General features: G+C 41.5%; 2 protein-coding genes across 4 annotated transcripts in view; one reads left to right on the forward strand and one right to left on the reverse strand.

The window, feature by feature from the left end:
* The window catches only part of LOC135205500 (coactosin-like protein), a 94,810-nt gene extending 93,511 nt beyond the window's left edge, over nt 1–1,299 (forward strand). For all 3 annotated transcript variants that reach the window (XM_064236226.1, XM_064236224.1, XM_064236225.1), the window contains exon 5: nt 643–1,299. In XM_064236226.1, coding sequence (XP_064092296.1) covers nt 643–756 — 114 coding nt within the window. In that variant the 3' untranslated portion in view covers nt 757–1,299. The remainder of the gene's footprint in view (nt 1–642) is intronic.
* On the reverse strand, nt 1,295–17,516 carry LOC135205499 (UPF0193 protein EVG1 homolog; the record flags this gene model as incomplete). Its single annotated transcript, XM_064236223.1, is given in 3 exon segments — nt 1,295–2,291; nt 15,398–15,532; nt 17,274–17,516. Coding segments are annotated over 3 exon segments (584 nt in total), but the record flags the coding sequence as incomplete, so codon positions are not given.
* Nucleotides 17,517–21,806: the final 4,290 nt, after the last annotated feature.

Here is a 21,806-nt window from a genome sequence, read left to right on the forward strand (position 1 = left end):
GAGACTTTTCAGCATTACCACAAAAAGTCTAAAAATGATAGTGAAATGGTTGGCATGAAATGATAGCCAAAGCAGCAATATGTCAGACTTGCATTCCAATGTTTTTATTGCTCTTTGCTGATTTTTTAATGATCTGTGCATAAAGGCATTGACTGTACAATATTTAATTTTGGAAATATGATGTTTCTTTCATTGTTGAACTTTGTTAAATGGTGAAAAGGCTGCATCCAGGTAGTGGGGAGAGAAAGTTAGATTGGTAAATATAGGGTTATGGTGATGAAAGGTGTCCTTGTACTAAAATTTGTATACAGTAGTACTGTAATTAATTACCAAATGTAAATTCTGAATGGAAAATGTTGTTAGGGCTAGAGGCTCAGTGCTAGGTAAAATGAGGTTATTCATTGCTGCAAATGAACGAATGAATATGGTGTAATATTTTTATAGTAATTTTCATGATAGGCGTTAGAACTCCTTTGATTATTCTGCAAAACAGAAATATCAAAGATTGTATCACAGTAGATTTGCTGTACAGTATTTTGAGTATTACCCAAAGAATGTTATACTGTTGATAAATCTGATTACATATTCTTATAAAAGCAAACCTTAACAGATGAATAATGAACCCCAACACTGTTTCAACAGAATTTCTCCGTGGAACTTACCCTAGAGAGTGCCCATGAACTGGACCACCAGGCTTTCCTGACGGAGCTTGTCAAAGCAGGAGGAGCAAACTACGGTACTGGGGTTCGCGATTAGGGCGTAGTTCTTATAAAAATAATTTTCTAATGTATGGTAAATATATGCAAAATCTGGTTTAATGTTTATTGCAATTTATTTTGAGTGCTGTATTGTTTTAAATTATTCTTACTCCTTCATTGAATCATGTATAGTACAGCATAAATGTGTGCATTTAATGTTTGTAAAATGACACGTGTTTATTTTTCTTCTTTGGTCACATCATTTGATGATTCTACATTAACATACCCTGTGCTTATCAGTTTCCAGATGTCATTATTTTCAATGCTTGTCTTGAGACTAATAGTACAGAACAAATTTTCCTTTCCTTAAATTAAATTGTATGCTAAATACAGGCTATGTAAGTATTTGCATAATCGCTTTCCTTGAAATTTGCACAATTATGAAGCTAGGAGGCATTGATGAATTGATAGCTATACATAAGAATACATATGTAGGATATTTACTGAATTTTTTAAAATACTGTAATATTTCTAGGCTGAAGCACAGGCTTGGCAGGTCTGTAATCATGTCCTACAGGTATAATAAAATTTAGTAATTGTATTATGTATTTATTTCTTTCATTTCCAGTGTTTTTACTTATCCTGGTTTTGTATCGGTAATATATGAGCATTGCCCAATAAATAGTACAAAACAGTACTGCAATCACAATAACATTATGGAAGATGTCCATCTTTAAAGGCAATATTCCTGAAAACAACTGCTGTTTCAGCAGCAATTAGCTTTTATGATCTTCTATGTTCATATTGCTGTAAACATTTCCATGCCCCTTGTTATTTTTATCTTCTACTTGTTGATGAGAAAAATAAAAATAGAGAAGATTGGCATTGAAACAGCAACTGTTTCCAATAATAACTATTTCTGTAATAATTTCAACAATAATGTTTAAGCATATCAAAAGGCTACTGAGAAAAGACCTGGTCTACATTTGGAAGTACATAGATAAAAAGATAAGTAGCCTTCTTTATAGCAAATTCTAAATAGATGATAACAGTAAAAAGTTAGCTACAACATACAAGGCACTGAAAATCTGATCTATCAAAAATTAATCTTTCTGGAGAAGTTATTCAATTCTGCAACAGTGATTGAAAACTGCAGAGGCTTATACCATCTTCATAAAACTTGTCAAAGAAATAAAGTAAAAAATACAATGTTATAAAAGTTTACAAAGAACAATACCATTTACAATATCTTATTACAAAATCATATCAGGAACTGGATTCGAAGTTTAGTCATAAAAATAATGCATGTACGGTATAGAGCACTGCACTGAAACCGAATGTTGGACAATGCAATAAAGGATACAGGTATAGGTATAGAATATACTGATCATGAGCCTTTGCCATTCTTGGGCTTTGACTTTTCTCTCCCTCTCATGTGTCTTTTGAGCTCTCTTGCACGTTCCTGATCCAAGAGTTCAAGGTCGCGGAGTTTCAACGAAAGCTGTGTGGCAATTAAGTGGCGATACTTCTCCCCAGCACCGGCAGCTTCCATAGCTTCTAGCCACTGGACCCGTTCTTCCATCTCATTCACAACTGGAAAAATAAGCTGATTATTAACAGGATAACAAAGTACCAGTAATTTAAATTATAGCCAAATACATAAGTAAAAGCTGAGAGCAACCTTGGTTAATTTTGATTAAATTAAGCTATGTATATTTTCTTTAAGAGGTTTTTATGGAAAAAAAATTATTGTAAATCCACATGTACCTGAAGGCCATTTATATCAAGTAGTCCTTGCAAGTATTTCAGTCCTTAAATACTGTATAGGTATAAACTTAAGTGGTGCTATATACTGAGTTAAGACCAAAAGTAGTCTTAAAAAACAAGCATGAATAGAAATAACAAGGGTATGTCAGGGAAAGTATACATAAATAGATGCTTAACAAGCATCATGGCCTGGCAAAATTAGTCCTATCATTGATTTATTGGAAAGTAAGTATTAGTTGCATCTCAAGGTTCTTACTGTTAAATCCGATTTAATCCTACATGCTACTCGTTACCTAACAGAAAATGGGATTAATTGTTTGTAGTGAGCTGCATTATCTTTCATCTTAACAAATCCCACAAAGAACACCTAATAAATAAATACCCTTTAAAATAGAAAATCACTCGTCTGTTATAACAGTTAAATATCATTCAATGCTTTCAGTTGTTTGTGTAATAATCTACTGAAACAGCACTGATAAATTTGAAATGGCTGTAAAGATTTCAATATAAACATATCACCTTACTTACAAAAAATTAGAAGAAATATGGAATTTTCATTATAAAATGAAATTTTATTGCATACTTACCGAACAATTATACAGCTGTAGGTTCCCTACGAATGGCAGACAATAGATTCAAAACTTCCGCGGTGGCGCCGCCATCGCTGATGTAGGTGACGTCATCTCCCTACACTCTAGGGAGCTACAGGTACAACTGTCCAGGTAACATCAATTCGTTCTGCCCAGCCATCCACCTGTGGGGAGGAGGGAGGGCTTTGATTAATAATTGTTAGGTAAGTATGCAATAAAATTTCATTTCATAATGAAAATTCCATTTTTATTGCAGTGTCTTACCGAACAATTATACAGCTGATTACCCATTGCAAGGATGGGGGGCTGTGGATGTAAGTTTTACTTCAACAATAACATACGATTCTTGAAAATAAAGTATACCCAAAAGCACTGTTAGTGCCTGCTGTACCTTACCTTGTAAGAGAGCTACTGCAGGAGAATACTGCCTCTGGTCGGTGCTCATCTTACATAGTAGAAGGCTTGGAATATGACCAATGGGTGCCTCTACATGGAGTGGAAGATCCTCGTAGTCATGGTGTTCACCGCTGACTCAACAAAGATACAACAAAATATTGCCCTTGCCCTGGGCTAAGGCCAGAAATAACCAACATGAAAAAACTGTCACCTACACCGAAATAAAAACCTTTACCCACCAAAACTAACACTAAAATGACTGGTGAGTACTCCAGGTACATTGTACCCCCAGACTTCCCTTTAACTCGTCAACCTTGGTACAAGGCGAAACATAGGCTAACAGAGGGAGCAACCCCCTATGTCGTTTCTCCCAACACCATGCCAGCTACCAAAAGTGGACCGAGAGACTTACAATCTTCAAACACTGTCTCGATTTCTTTCAAATAATGCACAGCAAACAGATTTAGACCTCCAAAAGGTACTTTGCAGGATAGCGAATAGCGACAAGTTGTGTCGAAAAGTGAGAGAAGTCGCTACCACTTGAACTTCGTGCGCTTTCACTCTCAGTAAAGGAAACACTGTGTCGTTAGCTTGAGAATGTGCTTCTACAATTAACTCTCTCAGAAAAAAGGAAATAGCGATTTTTGAGAGGGGACGAGAGGGATTTTTAACAGAGCACCACAAACGATTCGACTGACCTCTAATCTTCTCTGTTCTGTGGAGGTAATATCTTAATGCCCGCACGGGACATAAGAGTCGTTCTTCTTCTTCCTGGCCTATCAAGTCTGTCAGGTTTTTGAGAACAAAGTTACGTGGCCACGGATTAAAAGGGTTTTCGTTTTTCGCGAGAAAATTGAGTTCCACAGAGCAAACTGCGTCGCCTTGAGAAAATCCCACTTTTTTTTGTCCATCGCGTGTAGCTTGCTAACTCGTCTAGTGATGCCAATGCAACTAAAAATAACGTCTTCTTGGGGAGATTCCTCATAGACGAAGAGAGTAACGGTTCAAAGGGAGGACCCGAAAGCCGTTTAAGAACTACATCGAGATTCCATGCTATCAAGCTCTTTGACGATTTGGAAGTCTCGAACGATTTAATCAGATCGGAAAGATCACTATTCGTGGATAGGTCTAGTCCTCTGTGTTTAAAGACTGAAGCCAGCATCGCTCTGTATCCCTTAATAGTCGAAGGCGCTAAACGCTTACGTCCCCTAAGAAAAGAAGGAAATCAGCTATTTCGTTCACCGATGTTTCAGAAGAAGAGACTTTAGTCTGTCTACACCATCTTCGAAACACTCCCCATTTAGACTGGTATAGTCTGTTAGAAGAATCTCTTCTGCAGTTCGCGATAGCTTCTGCGGCTCGTCTCGAAAAACCTTTCGCTCTGACGAGACTCCTGACAGTCTGTATCCTGTCAGTGCCAGAGCGGATAATCCTTGGTGGAATCTTTCGAAGTGCGGTTGTCTGAGTACACATTTCTTTAACGGAAGAAGCCTGGGGAAGTCTACGAGCAAGTCGAGGAGATCTGGGAACCATTCTTTCCTTGGCCAGAATGGAGCGACTAGTGTCAGAGAAACATTTTTGTGGAATGACACTTTGTTCAGCACCTGTCTTATTAGACCGAACGGGGGAAAAGCGTACTCTTCCAGGCCCGAACAGTCTAGTAACATTGCATTGACTGACCATGCAAGAGGGTCCGGGACTAGAGAGCAAAACAGCGGAAGGCGGTTGTTCCTCGAGGTTGCAAAGAGATCTATCATCGGCGTTCCCCAAAGTTTCCATAGGTCTAGGCAGACCTTCGCATTGAGAGTCCATTCTAACGGCAGTACTTGATGACGCCGACTTAATCCGTCCGCCAACACGTTAATTTTCCCTTGAACGAATTGAGGGATCAGCGTAACCTGAAATTTTTCTGCCCACAGAAGCAGATCTTTTGCAAGGTTGTAGATGGTGAAGGAGCGCGTTCCCCCTTGTTTTCTGATGTAGGAAAGTGCTGTGGAGTTGTCTCCGTGAACTGCTACCACCTGTCCCGTCACGAGATGAGAGAATGCCTGAAGTCCCAGGAACACTGCTAATAGCTCCCTCACGTTGATATGAAAAGAGCGCTGCGTTTCCGACCATTCCCCTGACGTTTCGTTCTTCCCCAACAGGGCTCCCCAACCTGCGTCAGAGGCGTCTGAAAAGAACTGAAGGGTTGGGTGGAGCGGATGAAGTGAAAGACTCTCTACCAGTCTTGGTTTTGAAAGCCACCAAGCTAAGTCCTCCTTGATTTCGTCTGAAATCGAGAATACTGTCGAGTCCAGTTGAGTCTTTCTGCACCATGAAGCCTTCAGGAAGAATTGCAGGGGCCTCATGTGCAGCCTTCCGAGTTTGACAAACTGTTCCACCGAAGCTAGTGTTCCTAACAGACTGGTCCAATGGTTGGCGGAACAGGACTGCGGTCCAGGAAGTCCTGTACTACTTCCAGACATGACTGGACCCTCTTTGGTAAAAGAAAAGTCCGAAAAACTCGAGAGTTCAGAGTCATCCCCAAATAGAGAATGTTCTGAGTCGGAATTAGCCGAGATTTCTCCTCGTTTATAAGAAGACCTAACAACTGAGTTAATGAAAGAGTCCTCTTGAGATCCTTCATGCACTGACTTTCCGAAGAGAAGTGGAGAAGCCAGTCGTCTAGGTAGAGTGACACTCTGATGCCCAGGAGGTGTAACCACTTTCCCAGAGGAGTCAACGCTCGCGTAAAAACTTGCGGTGCTGTCGAGAGGCCGAAGTAAAGAGCTCGAAACTGGTAGGTCTTGCCCATGAACACAAACCGAAGGTATTTCCTGAAGTCCTGGTGAATCAGAATGTGGAAGTATGCGTCCTGCATATCCAGGGATACCATCCAGTCCCCTTGACGAAGGGATTCCAACACTGAACGAGTCGTTTCCATATTGAATTTGGTCTTCTGAACAAACAAATTCAGTGCGCTTACATCCAGTATGGGCCTCCAGCCCCCCGATGACTTGGGGACTACGAACAGACGGTTGTAAAACCCCGGGGATGGTCTGTCGCTTATCTCCTCTATGACAGCCTTCTGCACGAGTCTCTATTTCTCGGGTTAAGGCTACAAACTTCTCCGAGCCTGGAGAGTAGGCGGGTAATGTGATGGGAACATTGGATAGAGGCAGAGTGTCTTTGAAAGGAATGGAGTAACCTAACCGGAGAACTTGGGTCACTCAAGGCTCTGCCCCTCTGTGACTCCATTCCTCCCAAAAGAGGCTCAATCTCCCCCCCTACCGGAGCATGAAGGATTGAAGAATCACTTGGATGATTTCGTGTCGGGTTTGGTCGAGGACTTGGTTGGGTGTCGTAAATTTGATCAAGGCCTGACGAACGGTCTAGACCTACCCCCTCGAAAGGGTTTCTTCTGCAAGGGTGACTCCGAGGTGGTAGTCATCACAGTCGAGGGTTTAACCAGCTTAGAAGACTGAGCAAGCAAGTCATTAGTAGACTTCTTTTCCAGTGCGGAAAGTATCTTGGCCACTATTTCTTCGGGAAACAGATGATCCTTGTCGAGAGGAAAAAACAAAAGGGCGGACTTCTGAGGTGAAGCGACTCCTCTCGAAACAAAAGAACACCAGAGCTGTCTTTTCTTGAGAGTCCCGAATGCAAAGAGAGAGGCCAGCTCATCGCACCCATCCTGAACTGATTTGTCGGCACATGACAAAACCCCAAGCCAGTCCGATGCCAGGTCCTCCTGGAGAGTAGGGCAATCCTCTATTTTCGTAGCGAGGGCTTCGATCGTCCAGTCCAAGAAACTCATAATTTCTAAAATATGATATTGTTATTTTACAATAAAGTTTTGTACATACTTACCTGGCAGACATATACTTAGCTTACGTCTCTGACGTCACGACAGAATTCAAAACTCGCGGCTAACGCGACAGGTAGGTCAGGTGATCTACCTTACCGCCGCCTGGGAAGCGGGTGTAAGAACCAACATACCTTTCTTGCCAGATTTTTTCTCTCTTATACCTGTCTCCTGAGGGGAGGCTGGGCGGGCCATCAATCGTATATGTCTGCCAGGTAAGTATGTACAAAACTTTATTGTAAAATAACAATATCATTTTTGTACATGAACTTTCCTGTCAGACATATACTTAGCTGATTGACACCCTTGGTGGAGGGTACAAGACAGAAAATAACAAAGAAAAGGTAAACAACACCTGTTGTAGGATAAAAATAACCTTGGTTCTTACCTGTTTAGGCTGAAGACTTCATAGATACTGTCTATTAGTCTGCAGAGCCATAAGAGCTACAGCGAGGGCGTGACCTACAGCTGGAAAAGACTCCTTTGGGTCTAATAACTAACGAGGGACTGATATCCGATACTTAGTAGAATCCAAGTCGGATCATGTCAATGGGGCCTGGGGGGTTCGCCCTCTTCTATGACAGAACCTGTCCACTACCAACGCAGGGAGCTTCAAACCAAATCCGATCACCTAACCAAACAAAGTTATTAGTATTACGAAACGAAAAAAGATGCCTACCTGCATCATTTTTCATACAACCATATGAAACTCAATTAACAAAAACAAGGGAAAAAACTACTAAGGATATGTTCCAGCTCCCTGCCCAGCACCGAATCCGCCGATACGTACGGGCCTACCGCGAAGCAACTCGTCATACGGTTAATACTGACGTACTTTTAGGTAGTGGTTGGCGAATACTGAATTTACATCTCCAGAATGTAGTTTTCATCAGATTCTGAAGAGACATATTCTTCTTAAAGGCCAAAGGAAGTGGGCAATTGCTATCACTTCATGAAAGCCTTGGGACTTTTGAGGAGCTTGAAATGTTCTTCATTACAAGATCTATGTGCTTCTTTCACAACACTTCTAATGAAGAAAGACAGCGCATTTTTCGACAATGGTCTGCTGGGGTCCTTTACAGAGCACCATAGTCTGTCCTCAATGCCCTTAAGGGTTTTCTTCTTCTGAAGGTAGTATTTTAAACTTCCTAACAGGGCAAAGAGTTCTTTCAGGTTCTTCCCCTACTAGGGAAGATAAACCACGAACCTCAAAGTTCCTTGGCCAAGGATTTGAGGGGTTCTCATTTTTTGCTAAAAACGAAGGAAGGAAGGAACAAACCACGGAGTCTCCTTTGAAACCTACCCTTCCTTCTAGGGCATGAATCTCACTAACCCTTTTAGCGGATGCTAAAGCCATGAGAAAGAGAGCTTTCCTCGTGAGATCTTTGAAGGAGGCTAAATGTGGTGGTTCAAACCTAGCGGACCTCAGGAAACGAAGAAACCACATCCAGATTCCAACTTGGAACTTCGTTCGAAGTTTTCTTGGAAGATTCAAAAGATCTTAATAGATCATGAAGATCTTTGTTATTCGACAAGATCTAAATTCCTATGTCTGAACACCGCAGCCAGCATGCTTCGGTATCCTTTGATAGTAGATACTGCCAAAACCGCATTTTTCTCTGAGGAAAAACTAGGAAATCTGCTATCTGAGTCACAGAGGTACTGGAAGAGGAAAACTTCTGGTTCCTGCACCACCGGCGAAAGACGTCCCACTTCGACGTGGGTAGACTTTAAGGGTCGAAGGTCTTCTAGCTGAGGCGATAGCCTTAGCAGCTTTTGTCGAAAACCCCTTCGCTCTGACAAGACTTTTGACAGTCGAAAGCCAGTCAGATTGAGAGCGGGGAGGGTTTTCTGTGATACCTGTCGAAGTGGGGTTGTTTGAGCAAATCTTGTCTTTGTGGAAGTGCTCTTGGAAAGTCCACCAACCATTCCAGTACCTCTGTGAACCAATCTTGGGCGGGCCAGAACGGAGCTACTAGCGTCATTCTTGTCATCTCCGAGATAGCAAATTTCTTGAGGGTTTGTCCCAGTACTTTGAAGGGGGGAAAGGCGTAGACGTCTAGACCTGTCCAATCTAGGAGAAACGCATCCACTGATACTGCTCCTGGGTCTGAGATCGGGGAGCAGTAAAGTTCGATTCTTGCGTTCTTTGCTGTTGCAAAGAGATCGATGTGAGGTCTGCCCCATCTTCTCCTCACCAGGTCTTGGCATACCTCTGAGTGGAGGGTCCATCGGAAGGCAGGAGTTGATTCTTCCTGCTCAGGAGATCGGCCCTGACGTTCCTTTCTCCCTGTACGAATCTGGTGAGAAGACTGATCTTCCTTGTTTGAGACCACAGCAGAAGATCCCTTGCTGTTTCGTACAGGGAGAAGGAGTGCGTCCCCCCCTGTTTTTTGATGTACGCCAAGGCTGTTGTGTTGTCCGAATTGACCTGCACTACTGCATTTTTTCGGACGTGGGGCTCGAAGGCTTTCAATGCCATCCAGACTGCCATCAACTCTTTCTTGTTGATGTGCCAGGACACCTGATCCCCTTCCAGGTACCTGACACTTCTCTTGTCCCGAGCGTCGCTCCCCAACCTGCTTCCGATCGTCGGGAAAACAACAGGCTGGGCTGTTCGGCATGTAAAGAGACCTTCCTTCCACCAAAAACGAAGTGGGTTGTTCCACCACCGAAGGTCTCTCTTGATTCCCCTTGAGATCTTGAAGGAGAAGGTAGAACTCCAGATCTAGGGAGAGACGCCTCCAGTTCTGGTATAGGAAGAACTGTAGAGGCCTGAGATGCAACCTTCCTAGAGAAACGAATTGCTCCAACAGAGGAGTGTCCCCAGCAGACTCATCCACTCCCTCGCTTGTGCATGCATCTTTCTCTAGGAAGGTCGTTGATTTTTTCTTTTTCGTAGCGAACGAGCATACCTCTCTGGCGACGGAAAAGCCCGAAAAGCCAGAGAAGCTATCCGAATCCCCAGATAGATCCGCTCTTGACTGGGGATTAATTGAGACTTCTGGAAGGTCACCAGAAGTCCCAGAGAACTTGCCAATGTAAGGGTCTTTTGTTTGAAGTCCTCCCCAGACAATCTTTTCTTGAGGGACATCTGCTCTGATTAGACCAGTCCCGTCGAGATTAAAAGCGACACCCCTCACTCCCTCCAAATGTAGCCACTGCGCCACGTTTTTTCATTAACCCCGTGAAAACTTGGGGTGCAGTCGATAGGCCGAAGCACAAGGCCTTGAATTGGAAGATGTTTCCTCCCATCATGAATCGTAGATACTTCCGTGAAGAAGGATGTATCGGCACATGAAAGTAAGCGTCCTGAAGGTCTAGAGACACCAATCAGTCCCCTGGACGAAGAGCCGCTAACACTGAGGAAGTTGTCTCCATTGGCGAACTTCCTCTTTTCCACAAAGACGTTCAGGGCGCTTACATCCAACACCGGTCTCCATCCTCCTGAGTTCTTCGGAACTAGGAATAAGTCTGTTGTAAAAGCCCGCAGAGCGGGGATCTTTCACTAGTTCTATAGCCTCCTTCTCTAGCATGAGATCTACTGCTAGAGAAAGGGCTTGATTCATGATGGGGTCCTTGTACTTGGCTACCAACTCCCTCGGAGTTGTCGTCAATGGTGGTCTTGACGAGAAGGGAATGAGGTATCCTTTGCTGACAATCGATAGGGACCAATTGTCTGCCCCTTTGTGGGCCCAGACGTCGGCAAATTTCAGTAGTCTGGCACCCACCCACTGATGTCTGGAGTCCTTGATCGCTATTTTCTTCCCTCGACTGACCTTAGAGAAGGTTTTACCTCTCTTAAAAGGTCTAGTCCCTCTGGTTGCAGAACCTCTGACACGGTCCTCCTCGAAAGGGCTCCTGTCTCAGAGGAGTCTCTTTCTTGGCCTTGGGTTGGAAGACAGAGCGAGGTTTCCTGGCCGCCTGGGCTAACATGTCCTGAGTAGCCTTAGCTGAAAGGGCACTCGAGACATCTTGAATTAACTCTTCTGGGAACAGAAGAGGAGTTGAGCATACCATAAGAGAGGCCCTTTGCGCATGTGACACTGCCTTCGTGAGAAACGAACAGTAGACAGACCGTTTCTTAATCACTCCAGCTCCAAACAGTGAGGAGACTTCTCGATCCGTCTCTCACTGCTTTATCCATGCAAGTGAGGACGCAGTTAAGATCTTCAGGAGACAGAGAATCTGGGGTCTGGGTCTTATTAGCCAGAACACCTAAAGACCAATCAAGGAAGTTGAAAACTTCCAGGACTCGGAACATTCCCTTCAGTAGGTGGTCAAGTTCGTTCATCCCCACGTAGTCTTGGCGGACAAGAGGGCGGAACGACGAGCAGAATCCACCAATGAAGAGAAGTCCGAGTCAGACGAAGGGAGAGCGAGGCCTAAGGTTCTCCCGATTCGTACCAGAATCCCAATCTGCCAGTCGTTTAGACGGAGGGAAAGAAAAAACCGTCTTCCCTTTCTCTTCCTTAGAAAGGAGCCATTCCCAAAACCTCTAAGCGCCTTCTTCATGGAAACAGTAGGTTTCATCCTTACACAAGACGAAAAACCTTCGACGTCTTCGAAGTGGAGAATAACGAAAGAGGAGAAGGAGCCACAGGAGAAAGGATATCTCCAAACTCTTGCAGGAGTAACTCTGTCAGCCTCTTATAGGAGGAAACAGAGGAGTCTTTTGTCCTTCTTGAGCTGAAGAGCCCTCATGATCCTTAGAGGCGCGACTATTCTTAAAAGAGTCTCTAGAGGAAGTAAGACGTATAACGTCTTGGAGACAATGCTCAGAAAAGTGTATACTTGCAACCTCCTTTCTTCTGGAGGAGTGCGTTTTTCCCAGATTCTTGGAGGCCATAACAGGAGGTAAGTCGGCTTGTCAGGCGCAGAGCGCCTGTTTGAAGAAGAACTTCTATCAGGCTCTTGGCGCCTATCCAAAGGAGAGCGGCTACCAGGCGAACAGCGCCTGCCATACGAGAAGCGCCTACCAGCTCTTGGCGCCTGACCGAGGCGAGCACGAAGCGATCTCTGGCGGACAACGCGCCTACTAGGTGAGCGCCTACAAGGGGAGAAGCGCCTGCTAGGCTCTCGGCACCTGACTCGAGGAGAGTGAAAGTCAGGAGAAGAGCGCCTGCCAGGAGAAACACGCCTAACAAGCTCTTGACGCCTGTCCAGCGAAGGGCGCCTGTCCGATTTAGGGCGCTTGTCAACCGGAGAGTGGAGGCGAGACGAGGAGCGGCTACGAGGCGAAGTAGCGCCTACTAGGCTCTTGGCGCCTGTCAAGGGGAGCGATCCTGTCTCGAGAAGAGCGTCGTAGGGTGAAGATCTCTACGCGCAGTTTGCTCCTTGTCCGAAAAGGAGAAACCTGTCTGTCAGGCGAATGGCGCTTGGACGCAAAAGTGAGCTTGGTCCGAAGAAAAAAAAACAGAAAGTCTCCTGCGAGAATCCGAACGCACAGGTGAGCGCGCCGCTTCCGTCGAATAGCGAGAGTCAGGAGAGGGGAGCCTGGACTTCTTTACAGGAAGCGAGACGTCCTTCCTACGACAGAAAAGAATCCAACTGTCAAGAGGTTACGACAACAGGTGTGGTCGACACCGACGACAGAAAAAATCTGGCAAGAAAGGTATGTTGGTTCTTACACCCGATTCCCAAGCGGCGGGTAAGGTAGGGTGATCACCTGACCTACCTGTCGCGTTAGCCGCGAGTTTTGAATTCTGTCGTGACGTCAGAGACGTAAGCTAAGTATATGTCTGACAGGAAAGTTCATGTACAAAACTTGAAAATATTCTTTACCAAATGGTCCAACTCGGGCAATGTAAAGAATATTTTAGCTGCTGCAAACGCAGACCTCCTATTTGCATCCACCAAGCCAGAGAAGTCCCCCTGGGAGGAGGCAGACACTCCCATAGAGGGGGCTTCTCTGGTTACGTAGAACCTATACCTCTTCTTAACAAGCTTCGACGGAGGATAGGTGAAAGTTACTTTCCCGAGCTCTCTCTTGACCTTCAACCAATCTTCTATATCACGAAGCGAATGTTTAGCAGCCTTGGAAAGTACGAGCTTTGGGAGAAGAGGATCGAAATTCTTCCTTCTCATCAGGAAGATGGAAGCAGGCGACCTGGGAGCGGCTGCTACGAAGTAATCCGGGTACATGTCGAGAAGGTAGCGTAAAAGTTTCGAATACCACGAGAGAGGGATAGAGTCCGCTTCTAAGTACTCCTCGTCATTCAAAGAGATAGGCGACAGAGACGGTTCTTGATTTGACTCATTGTTCTTCGTACATTGTTTGTTTTCTTTCATCCAGTTCATCAGCTCTTGCAACTGTCGACATAAAGGAACTAGATTCTTGTCTTCTTGAGTTGAAGTCGAAGCAACTGGGGTCGTGGATTTCGACACGATCGCCACCGGAGGTCTCGCGCCAGTCGAATTATCTGTCGCATGTGAAGTCGAAGGTAAAGTTTTGACAGCTTGATGAGTCGAAGATCTCGACGAATTCAGAATCGGTCGCTCCACAACCGAGTCGAAGGCGGCTGTCGCTGTCATAAGAATACGAGGCGAAGTCCACGTAGCTACGCTACACGACGGGAGAGAGATATCTACTTCTCTGTTTCTCTTCACAGGGGCCGGAGAGAACACCTCTTCAGTCGAACGTCTCTTCAACGGATGTGAGATTGAAGAATAACTCCACTTACGACGTCTAACTGGCGACGAATCACTCGACTCTGTCGATAACCGATTACCGAACGACAGACCTTTCCAATGGTGTTTAGTCGAATCTTGCTGTCACACCACAGGATCGACGGAGGAAGCGACTGTCTGTGGGCAAACCCCGACAGTCTCCCTTGGACCTCCGGTATGTCTTCTCCCCGAGGCGGGGGAGCGGGACAGGGACCTTCGTCTAGGAGAACTATCGGGACAAACAGCCACCAACTCAGATTGCACTGCACTGACACTTTTCACTTCACTAGAAGTCTTTTCTATGAAAGACTTTACAGATAAACCTAACTGCATAACCGTATTAGCTAATACATCAAATTTCTTTTCAAATTTAGACTCAAGGCTGGCAATGGTGTCAGGAGAAACTCCACGGGAAGTTGCCAAAGGAGTTACAGGAGCAGGAGTAGGAGGACTCAAGATCGGAGACATAATAAGAGGAGAAGGAGAAGGAGAAGGAATAGGAGCAGGTGCTTCGATAGAAGAAGCAGAAGAAGCTAAACTAGTCTTACTTTCAGCTCTGAGAGCCGCCTTCCTCTTCCTATCCTTAATTATCTTCCCGAGTGATAAAACAAAAACTTTCCACTGTTGTTCACTCCAATCCTTGCATTCATCACAAGTAGATTCTCTAGAGCACTCACAACCCCTACACTTAATGCACTTAGTGTGCGAATCATAAATTAATTTAACTAATCTAGTTTTGCACCCTCCGGCGCAAAACCTAACTACACTGAAGGACAAGAGTCCAACATGATGGTAAGACCACAAAATTGCAGAAAAGAAATTCAGCTTCAATCCTACAAACACGGAGTTGAATACTTCACCGATATTGGAGCGATAATACTTCCCAACAAATGAAGAAAAAAGTCTGCACCGACCACCAATGTTCACCAGAAGCCGGCAGAGAACGAATTGATGTTACCTGGACAGTTGTACCTGTAGCTCCCTCGAGTGGAGGGAGATGACGTCACCTACATCAGCGATGGCGGCGCCACCGCGGAAGTTTTGAATCTATTGTCTGCCATTCGTAGGGAACCTACAGCTGTATAATTGTTCGGTAAGACACTGCAATAAAATCTATATTTGTATGACATATGCATGAAAATATCAAGACAAAAGTCGCAGCTGACATTCATGTTTACAATTCTGCCATATACTGTACTACTAGTACAGTAACTAAGTTTACAAAATTCATGCTTTACTGCCCTTGGGACTTTACACACAATGATTCTTTGGAATATTACTACTTTAAATGTTACATGGAGCTCAAGACGTCCAAAGACTTTGGCAAACAGCCTAAGGTGGCTTAAACATTTTATCGATTTTCACATATAACTACACTTTGAAGATATGTGCATACAAAAGAAAGAAAGAAAACAATAGAGAGAACTTGCGTTCATCAAATCTGTCTATCTGAAGATCTTCAGTCTGTCCCTGAGCCTTCCTGCCAGGAGTAGGATGAGTTTTTGCACCTTCCCTACCAAATGCCATCAATTCTTGACACAATTCCTTTGATCCCGGACCATATTCTGGTAGATAAGGTTGTACTATATTAGGTCATGTATGCTATCATAATTATGGAGAAAGAAATTACATTCAGATCAATTAGCTAGATGTTATTTTCTTTTAAATTTGGGGAGCATATGGGACAGTCACTCTAATAAACTTATCTAGCAAAAGCCTAATGGGAAAAATATACTGCCTCTTAAAACTAACAATACTGTCAATACTGTAAGTAGTACAAGGATTTTTTTTATTTTCTTAAAGGGAATATGGGAAGTGGTGGCCTGACAGTGGCTGTCTGAGAAGTGGATGAAATCACTCTGCTAAAATGAATACCAGTCAAAATACTATAGAGCAGTTCATAGAGAAAAAATGTAAAAGATGAAGAGAGAGAGGATTTACTCAAGCATTATGAGTTAGATAAATGACTGGATGAACAGTCTTTGATTCATGGCTGCTGAAGAAGAAACATGGTTTAACTCCACATAAGGAAGCAATATCGTAACAAAGATGGAAAGAAAAATACAGAGCTATGGTAACTGAGATGAAAAAAGACCAAAGTATTTATACAAAAAAATTACACATAAATGTTGTGAGGCAACTTAGCAATTTGAAACTAGGGAAATCATAATTTTGAGGCTATCTAAATAGTGAAAATGTTGACATTTTAGAAAGGAAAAAAGTGATGCAACTAAAAGAGAGGTCTTATCCAGCCAAAATGCAGCAATATGCTGTCATTCAATATTATCTAGCAAAGATTAAATTACTGTACCTTGAACAAACTGAATAGAAATCATTTACATTTATCGCACTCAAGGAAATGAACCTTAAAGTAAAGTTTACAGCAATCTGGTGCCAATTACCCCTCTCGTGATATGATGATGCGTAGTGCGTCAATAAATTTTTTTCTGTAAGTGCACAGATGACATGCTGGGTGCGTCACATGTAAGTTATTTTTGGGAAAAATTCACACAAAAAAAGCTTCACCCATAGAAAACGTCGTTGACGCCACTGGGTCAACTGATATGAATCTAAAAGAAAATGCAAACCTGACGCCGCTAGCTTGCTTAGCTACGATATAAAACGTCAACATAAGTAGGTTGGAAAATCTGACAATTGCACTCCGTAAAAAATTAGCATTTTGTAATCAATTACAGATCATTACCAAACACATATATGGCAAAATTATTGCTTCCACATGAAAGATCAAACATTTCTACACAATTTACGTATAAAACAAACTCCCCAAACCTAATTATATTTTTTATGATTATTTCTAAAAAATATCTACGATTTTTCTTTAAAATTTCACGTTCATCACATCGTTTTTATTATTTCTAAACCTCGTAAAGATGTTCTGATTGGTTTAGGAAATAATTCAATCATTTGCTGACATAATAACACTAACCAGAAGCATATATCAGTTATAGTTTGGACGTATCAAATTTTACCAAAAAACTTTTCCGTGCACGTGTTCTTTTCAGCCCAGGGGGAAAAATCGTGTACCTTACACCCTTATATTTTCAGTCTGTGCACAAGAGTCAAGAACAACACTGACTTTTATGTACATCTACATAAAGCTAACTGTTTATAGCAGGATACAACCATCCATTACATAAATACAAGAAGAGGATTTTTTAATTCTATCTAGTACCATATGAAAAGGAACTTACAAATATGTAATTACAAATTCAAATCTATCGTCAAATATCCTATCTTACAAAAAAGTTAGCAAAGACAACTATGTTAAAGTATGTAGTTACTCACTTGGTGCTGGAGGCACATAATGACTATTAAGTTCATAGAGACCCATCTCTTTCATGGTGGCATGCGAGCGCTTGGCTTGAATTTCAAGATGGGGTGTCTTTGTTGTGGACGATGGTCTGTTGCGGGTTTGATTTTGACTTGAGGCTGTCAGAGCACCTTGCTGAGGGAGGGAACCTCCGCTGTCTACCCATCGTTCTATTTGACGTTGATGCTGAGCACTGACAGCTGCCTCTTGTAAGAGATCTGTAAATAAACCAAGTTTTTCAGAATTTTACTTTTAACTTAAATTACCATTGGTAATTAAATTATTTTTTAGGTTTTATAACCTTCTACATTACACTTATTAATCCACACATAACCTGTTTGGATCTAAAATGTAATAAATGTCTAGCAAATTGCAAGATGTTCTCGAAAGAAACTAGCGCTCTTTTAGTCCAATGCTTTGTATAATGCAGTACAAAGATCATAAGCATTCTTACAAGTACCAGCCATTTCCTACTAAATTCTACCTCTTTATCGCAATGGGACAACTAAAGATTTACGAAGATGATTTGTCTCTTTAGCGAGACATTCCTCCCAACGGCCCAAATAAATCATTCAGTATAAAGCTTCAGTAATGTCTAATGGTTCAATTAGCACCTTTTTCTCTACAATTTCCTTACACTTTTTCTTATTCTTTGTAGTACGTACTGTGATATCCTCTTTGTCTCTCATGGCCACATCTTAGCTAGTGTCTGTGTACTTTTATCATATTCTTGGTTCTTGTTGGTAGTCGTAAATCACTCTGCATTAGTGGTAAGGCAGAATAGACCTATCCACATGCAAGTGTATTACTGGACACCATTTCTGTTTTACTTGGCAGGTCTCCAAATTACTTTTACAATAACATTTTCCCTTGTTTCATATTAAATGACATTCCATCCTGGTTTAACCATGCACTTCAGTGCTCTTCCTAAGGGTTCCATCAATGTACACAACCTCTTGTAGTCAGTCTTACCCTAATTCTATATACATCTTCCTAACATACCTTGAATTTGTGCCACTTAGTCCGTAAGAAGTTAATTTCCTTCAGGATTATTGAAATTATTAACAACACTCCCCAATGCAAGAAAATTCAATCTAATCAAGTTGAAAGTGCAAGCAGTCTGGGCTCTGGCTATTTCAGACCTATTTAGCCTTTCCAAGTGGACATTTGGATCTTGACCTTCAACCAATCTCCTTATAGGTTGAATTGAATTGAATATAGTATTTTGGCCAAAGGCCTAGCACTAGGACCTACACGGTCACTCAGTGCTGAAACAAAAATTGACAGTAAAAGCTTAGAAAGGTGTAACAGGAGGAAAACCTCACAGTTGCACTATGAATCAACTGTTAGAAGAGGGTAGAGAGTAAGATGGAAGAAAGGGAATATGAAAGGAAGTACAGTAAAAGAAACAAAAGGGGTTGCAGCTAGGGGCCAAAGGCACACTGCAAAGAACCTTAAGTAATGCCATCAGTGCAACACATTAGGTGCACTGATAGCACTAGTAACCTACGGGGCCAATCTCCTTATAAGACACATCCTTACAACGTCCACCAATTTCAGAGTTAGACATTAACAAGCTAGCAATGTTTAACTCACAGCATGAAGTCTGTGCAATATAACACTCTTAGGTATTTTGGCCATATTACTGAATACGTGCATATTTTGACAATATTACCAAGTCGTTGCAATACTTTCTTACATTACAGTATCATCCTAATTGGTGATCTTGGTGCCCCACAGAAATTTTGTTTCATAAAACAAAAATCTGGCTATATTTTTGAGGAGAAGTTATTCTCTGAATCAGACTGAGGAGAAAAAGTTATAAGAGGCCCAGCAATGGTGAAAATGATTCTTAAGACAGAACTGCTGAGAATCTTTTAAATTTGCCCGTCATCTGACAAGAACAGTCAGGTAAAAACAACACCTAACATCTAGATCTTTTCTCTCTCTACTTTTGCATATGACAGAAACATCAAGGTGAGAGTGAAGAATCATGCTGAGTATGGAGGGTGAAGGGCTGGGGAAGGTGAGGAGCATTATACCTCACTAGAGGGGCATCTCTAATTTTCTATGGAAGACTAGATATTTTAATCTGTAAATTTGTAGTTTATCTTCACCTCTTGCTGAAGAGATAGGTCTATTATAGCAATCAATTTCATTTATGAAACTGAATGTTTATAAAAATTCTAAGCTTCAAAGAGGCCATAACCCATTATCAAAACTACAAAAGTTATAATAAATTCCATGTCTTATCTAGTGTTATTGAGAATTCAAATACAAAGTAATTGTTAACTGGAAAAATTTCATGAAAGATGCATCTAATAAAACTTAATCAGATAAAAGTCCACAATAAGATTTAAGTACTTCTCAATATACAAAAAATCACTCATAAAAATATTATCCCACCTTAGAATAGGTGACTCATTGAGAACATGATAGTTATAATTGATGACTTCTCTATACAATATAAAAATACAACTGAACACTAACTGTTAACCATGACTTCTCTTCTTCTTCTTTCCCACCGTAATCCCTACATTAAGGGTATCGGCGGCCTGTAATTTTGGCGAATTTGGGTCAAATTCGTGAAAATGAGTTATCAGTCATATTTCCATACATCTGGTCCCGGCCATTGCCACACTAAGATAATATCGATACGAAGCTTTTTAAATGGTTTAAAGGCCAATTTAAAGGCCACATCCAAGTAGAGAATTAAAGGTCTGGTTAGGGGTGGCTTTACTATTTCATTTTCCATTCCATTCTTCAAGTATTTGAGTTTTCTTATCATTGCATTTTGTTTCGTATGCCGTACAATATGTTTTCTGATAAAGATGGCAACTCTTCCCATGACTGAATAACACTGTCGCGAGCCACTTGTCTCGAGAGAGAATTCTTTTTTTTTTTTATGCAATCGTGTATTTGTTATTTTCAATCAATTGCAACACTTCTTCAGACTTTTAGACATCAATTGTGTATATATATACTACTAACAGCCAAAAAAGAAGTTTAGGAAACGAAGGGAAGCAAGCTCTCATAATATCAAAACTTATCTGAAACTAAAAGTATAGAGAGCTAATGTAGCTTTCTGACATGTCGCCACCTGCCATGTGGAAGAGATGCCAAATACTTCCTATTACGAAGCTCGAGGGAAATCTATTATTCCTTGCGCAAATATATCAAGATGATGATGATGATGGCACTGACGACTTGTTTGTTTTGAAGTTATCTGATGATGAGGAGGGGGAAGAGGAAGAGAATGAGCATTTTCAAGATGTAATTGCGGTCTCTGATGTAGCAGGTGATGTCAGTGTTTTATCAGGAGCCAACCTAAGGAGTTTTTTTTATTGAGAAGTTATATGACTGAAAAAGAAGACGTTCTGAGTGTAAGAAATGATGGAGAAATAGTTTCATTACCCTTGAGAGCTCTAAAAGACGCTTTTAGTTCGACGTATTGCGGGCAGTGTGACAGCAATATAACACTTGAAATTGATAAAAAACAGTTTTTTGATGTTGACTTGAAACTAACGTGTAAGTGTGAGGTGCCATCTGAAAGTGTGAAAACAGAACATATCTGGTGAAACACAGCTTCATTTATATATCAAAGCATATTGCTGCAATGGAACATATATCGGCTATGCACCAAGTCATTGCTGCCTATTATGAGAAAAACGACAGGAAGAAAACCTGAAAGGCCCTTCAGATGTAAGAGAAGACCAGGAAACAAAGGTCTGCTATGCATTCAAGAAAGCAAAAGAAGCGAAAGAACATCAAAAGGAGGATATGAAGGAGGGGCTCATTAGCCTTCTAAAACTTGGCAGCACAAGAGGTAGAAGTGGCGTTTCTACGATAACCCCCCAACCCCCCCAAAATAATATAAACTATTTTGTTTAAGTGATAAATGTTTTTTTTTTTTTAGAGGGAATAATATCTCTTATAAAAAAGAAGGAAATAGACGCCATGTACGCCATTCCAAGAAACTTTATATGCTTCTGAAAGCAAAATAATTGGTTAGCAAACTTTAACTGCATTTTTCTCAAAACATACATTTTCTACATTCAAATTCTAAAAACTCCCTTATTTATGAATGGATTTTAATAATCTAAAAAGCAATTGGAATAAAGATAGTGAGAGAACACATCGGCAAACTTATTTTTCTTTTTTTTCTCAAAATTTTTTTTTTACCAATATCTAATGTATAATTTTAGGGTATTTTTTATTGAATTTTTTTAAATATTTTTTTAAATCACACATCACATATTGGATTTCTGAGTTTGCCGTTTTATTTGATAGGTATTAAACTTTCTGCTATTATTTTTCCTTTTTTCTTTAAATTGAATGATAAATAAGGAAGGAGATACACTTTAAAAAACAATAAAAAAATGCTATGTTTTTAAAGAAAAATATTTTGTTAAAAAAGAGTTTTTATCTAATTCACCTGAAATTTTTGTGTGCATCTTAATTCAAACTAGAGGTAACACCTGTGCAAGTTTGAACACCGTCACTCAAAA

This window comes from Macrobrachium nipponense, chromosome 24 (assembly GCF_015104395.2).
Source record: "Macrobrachium nipponense isolate FS-2020 chromosome 24, ASM1510439v2, whole genome shotgun sequence".
Taxonomy (NCBI): Eukaryota; Metazoa; Arthropoda; class Malacostraca; order Decapoda; family Palaemonidae; genus Macrobrachium; species Macrobrachium nipponense.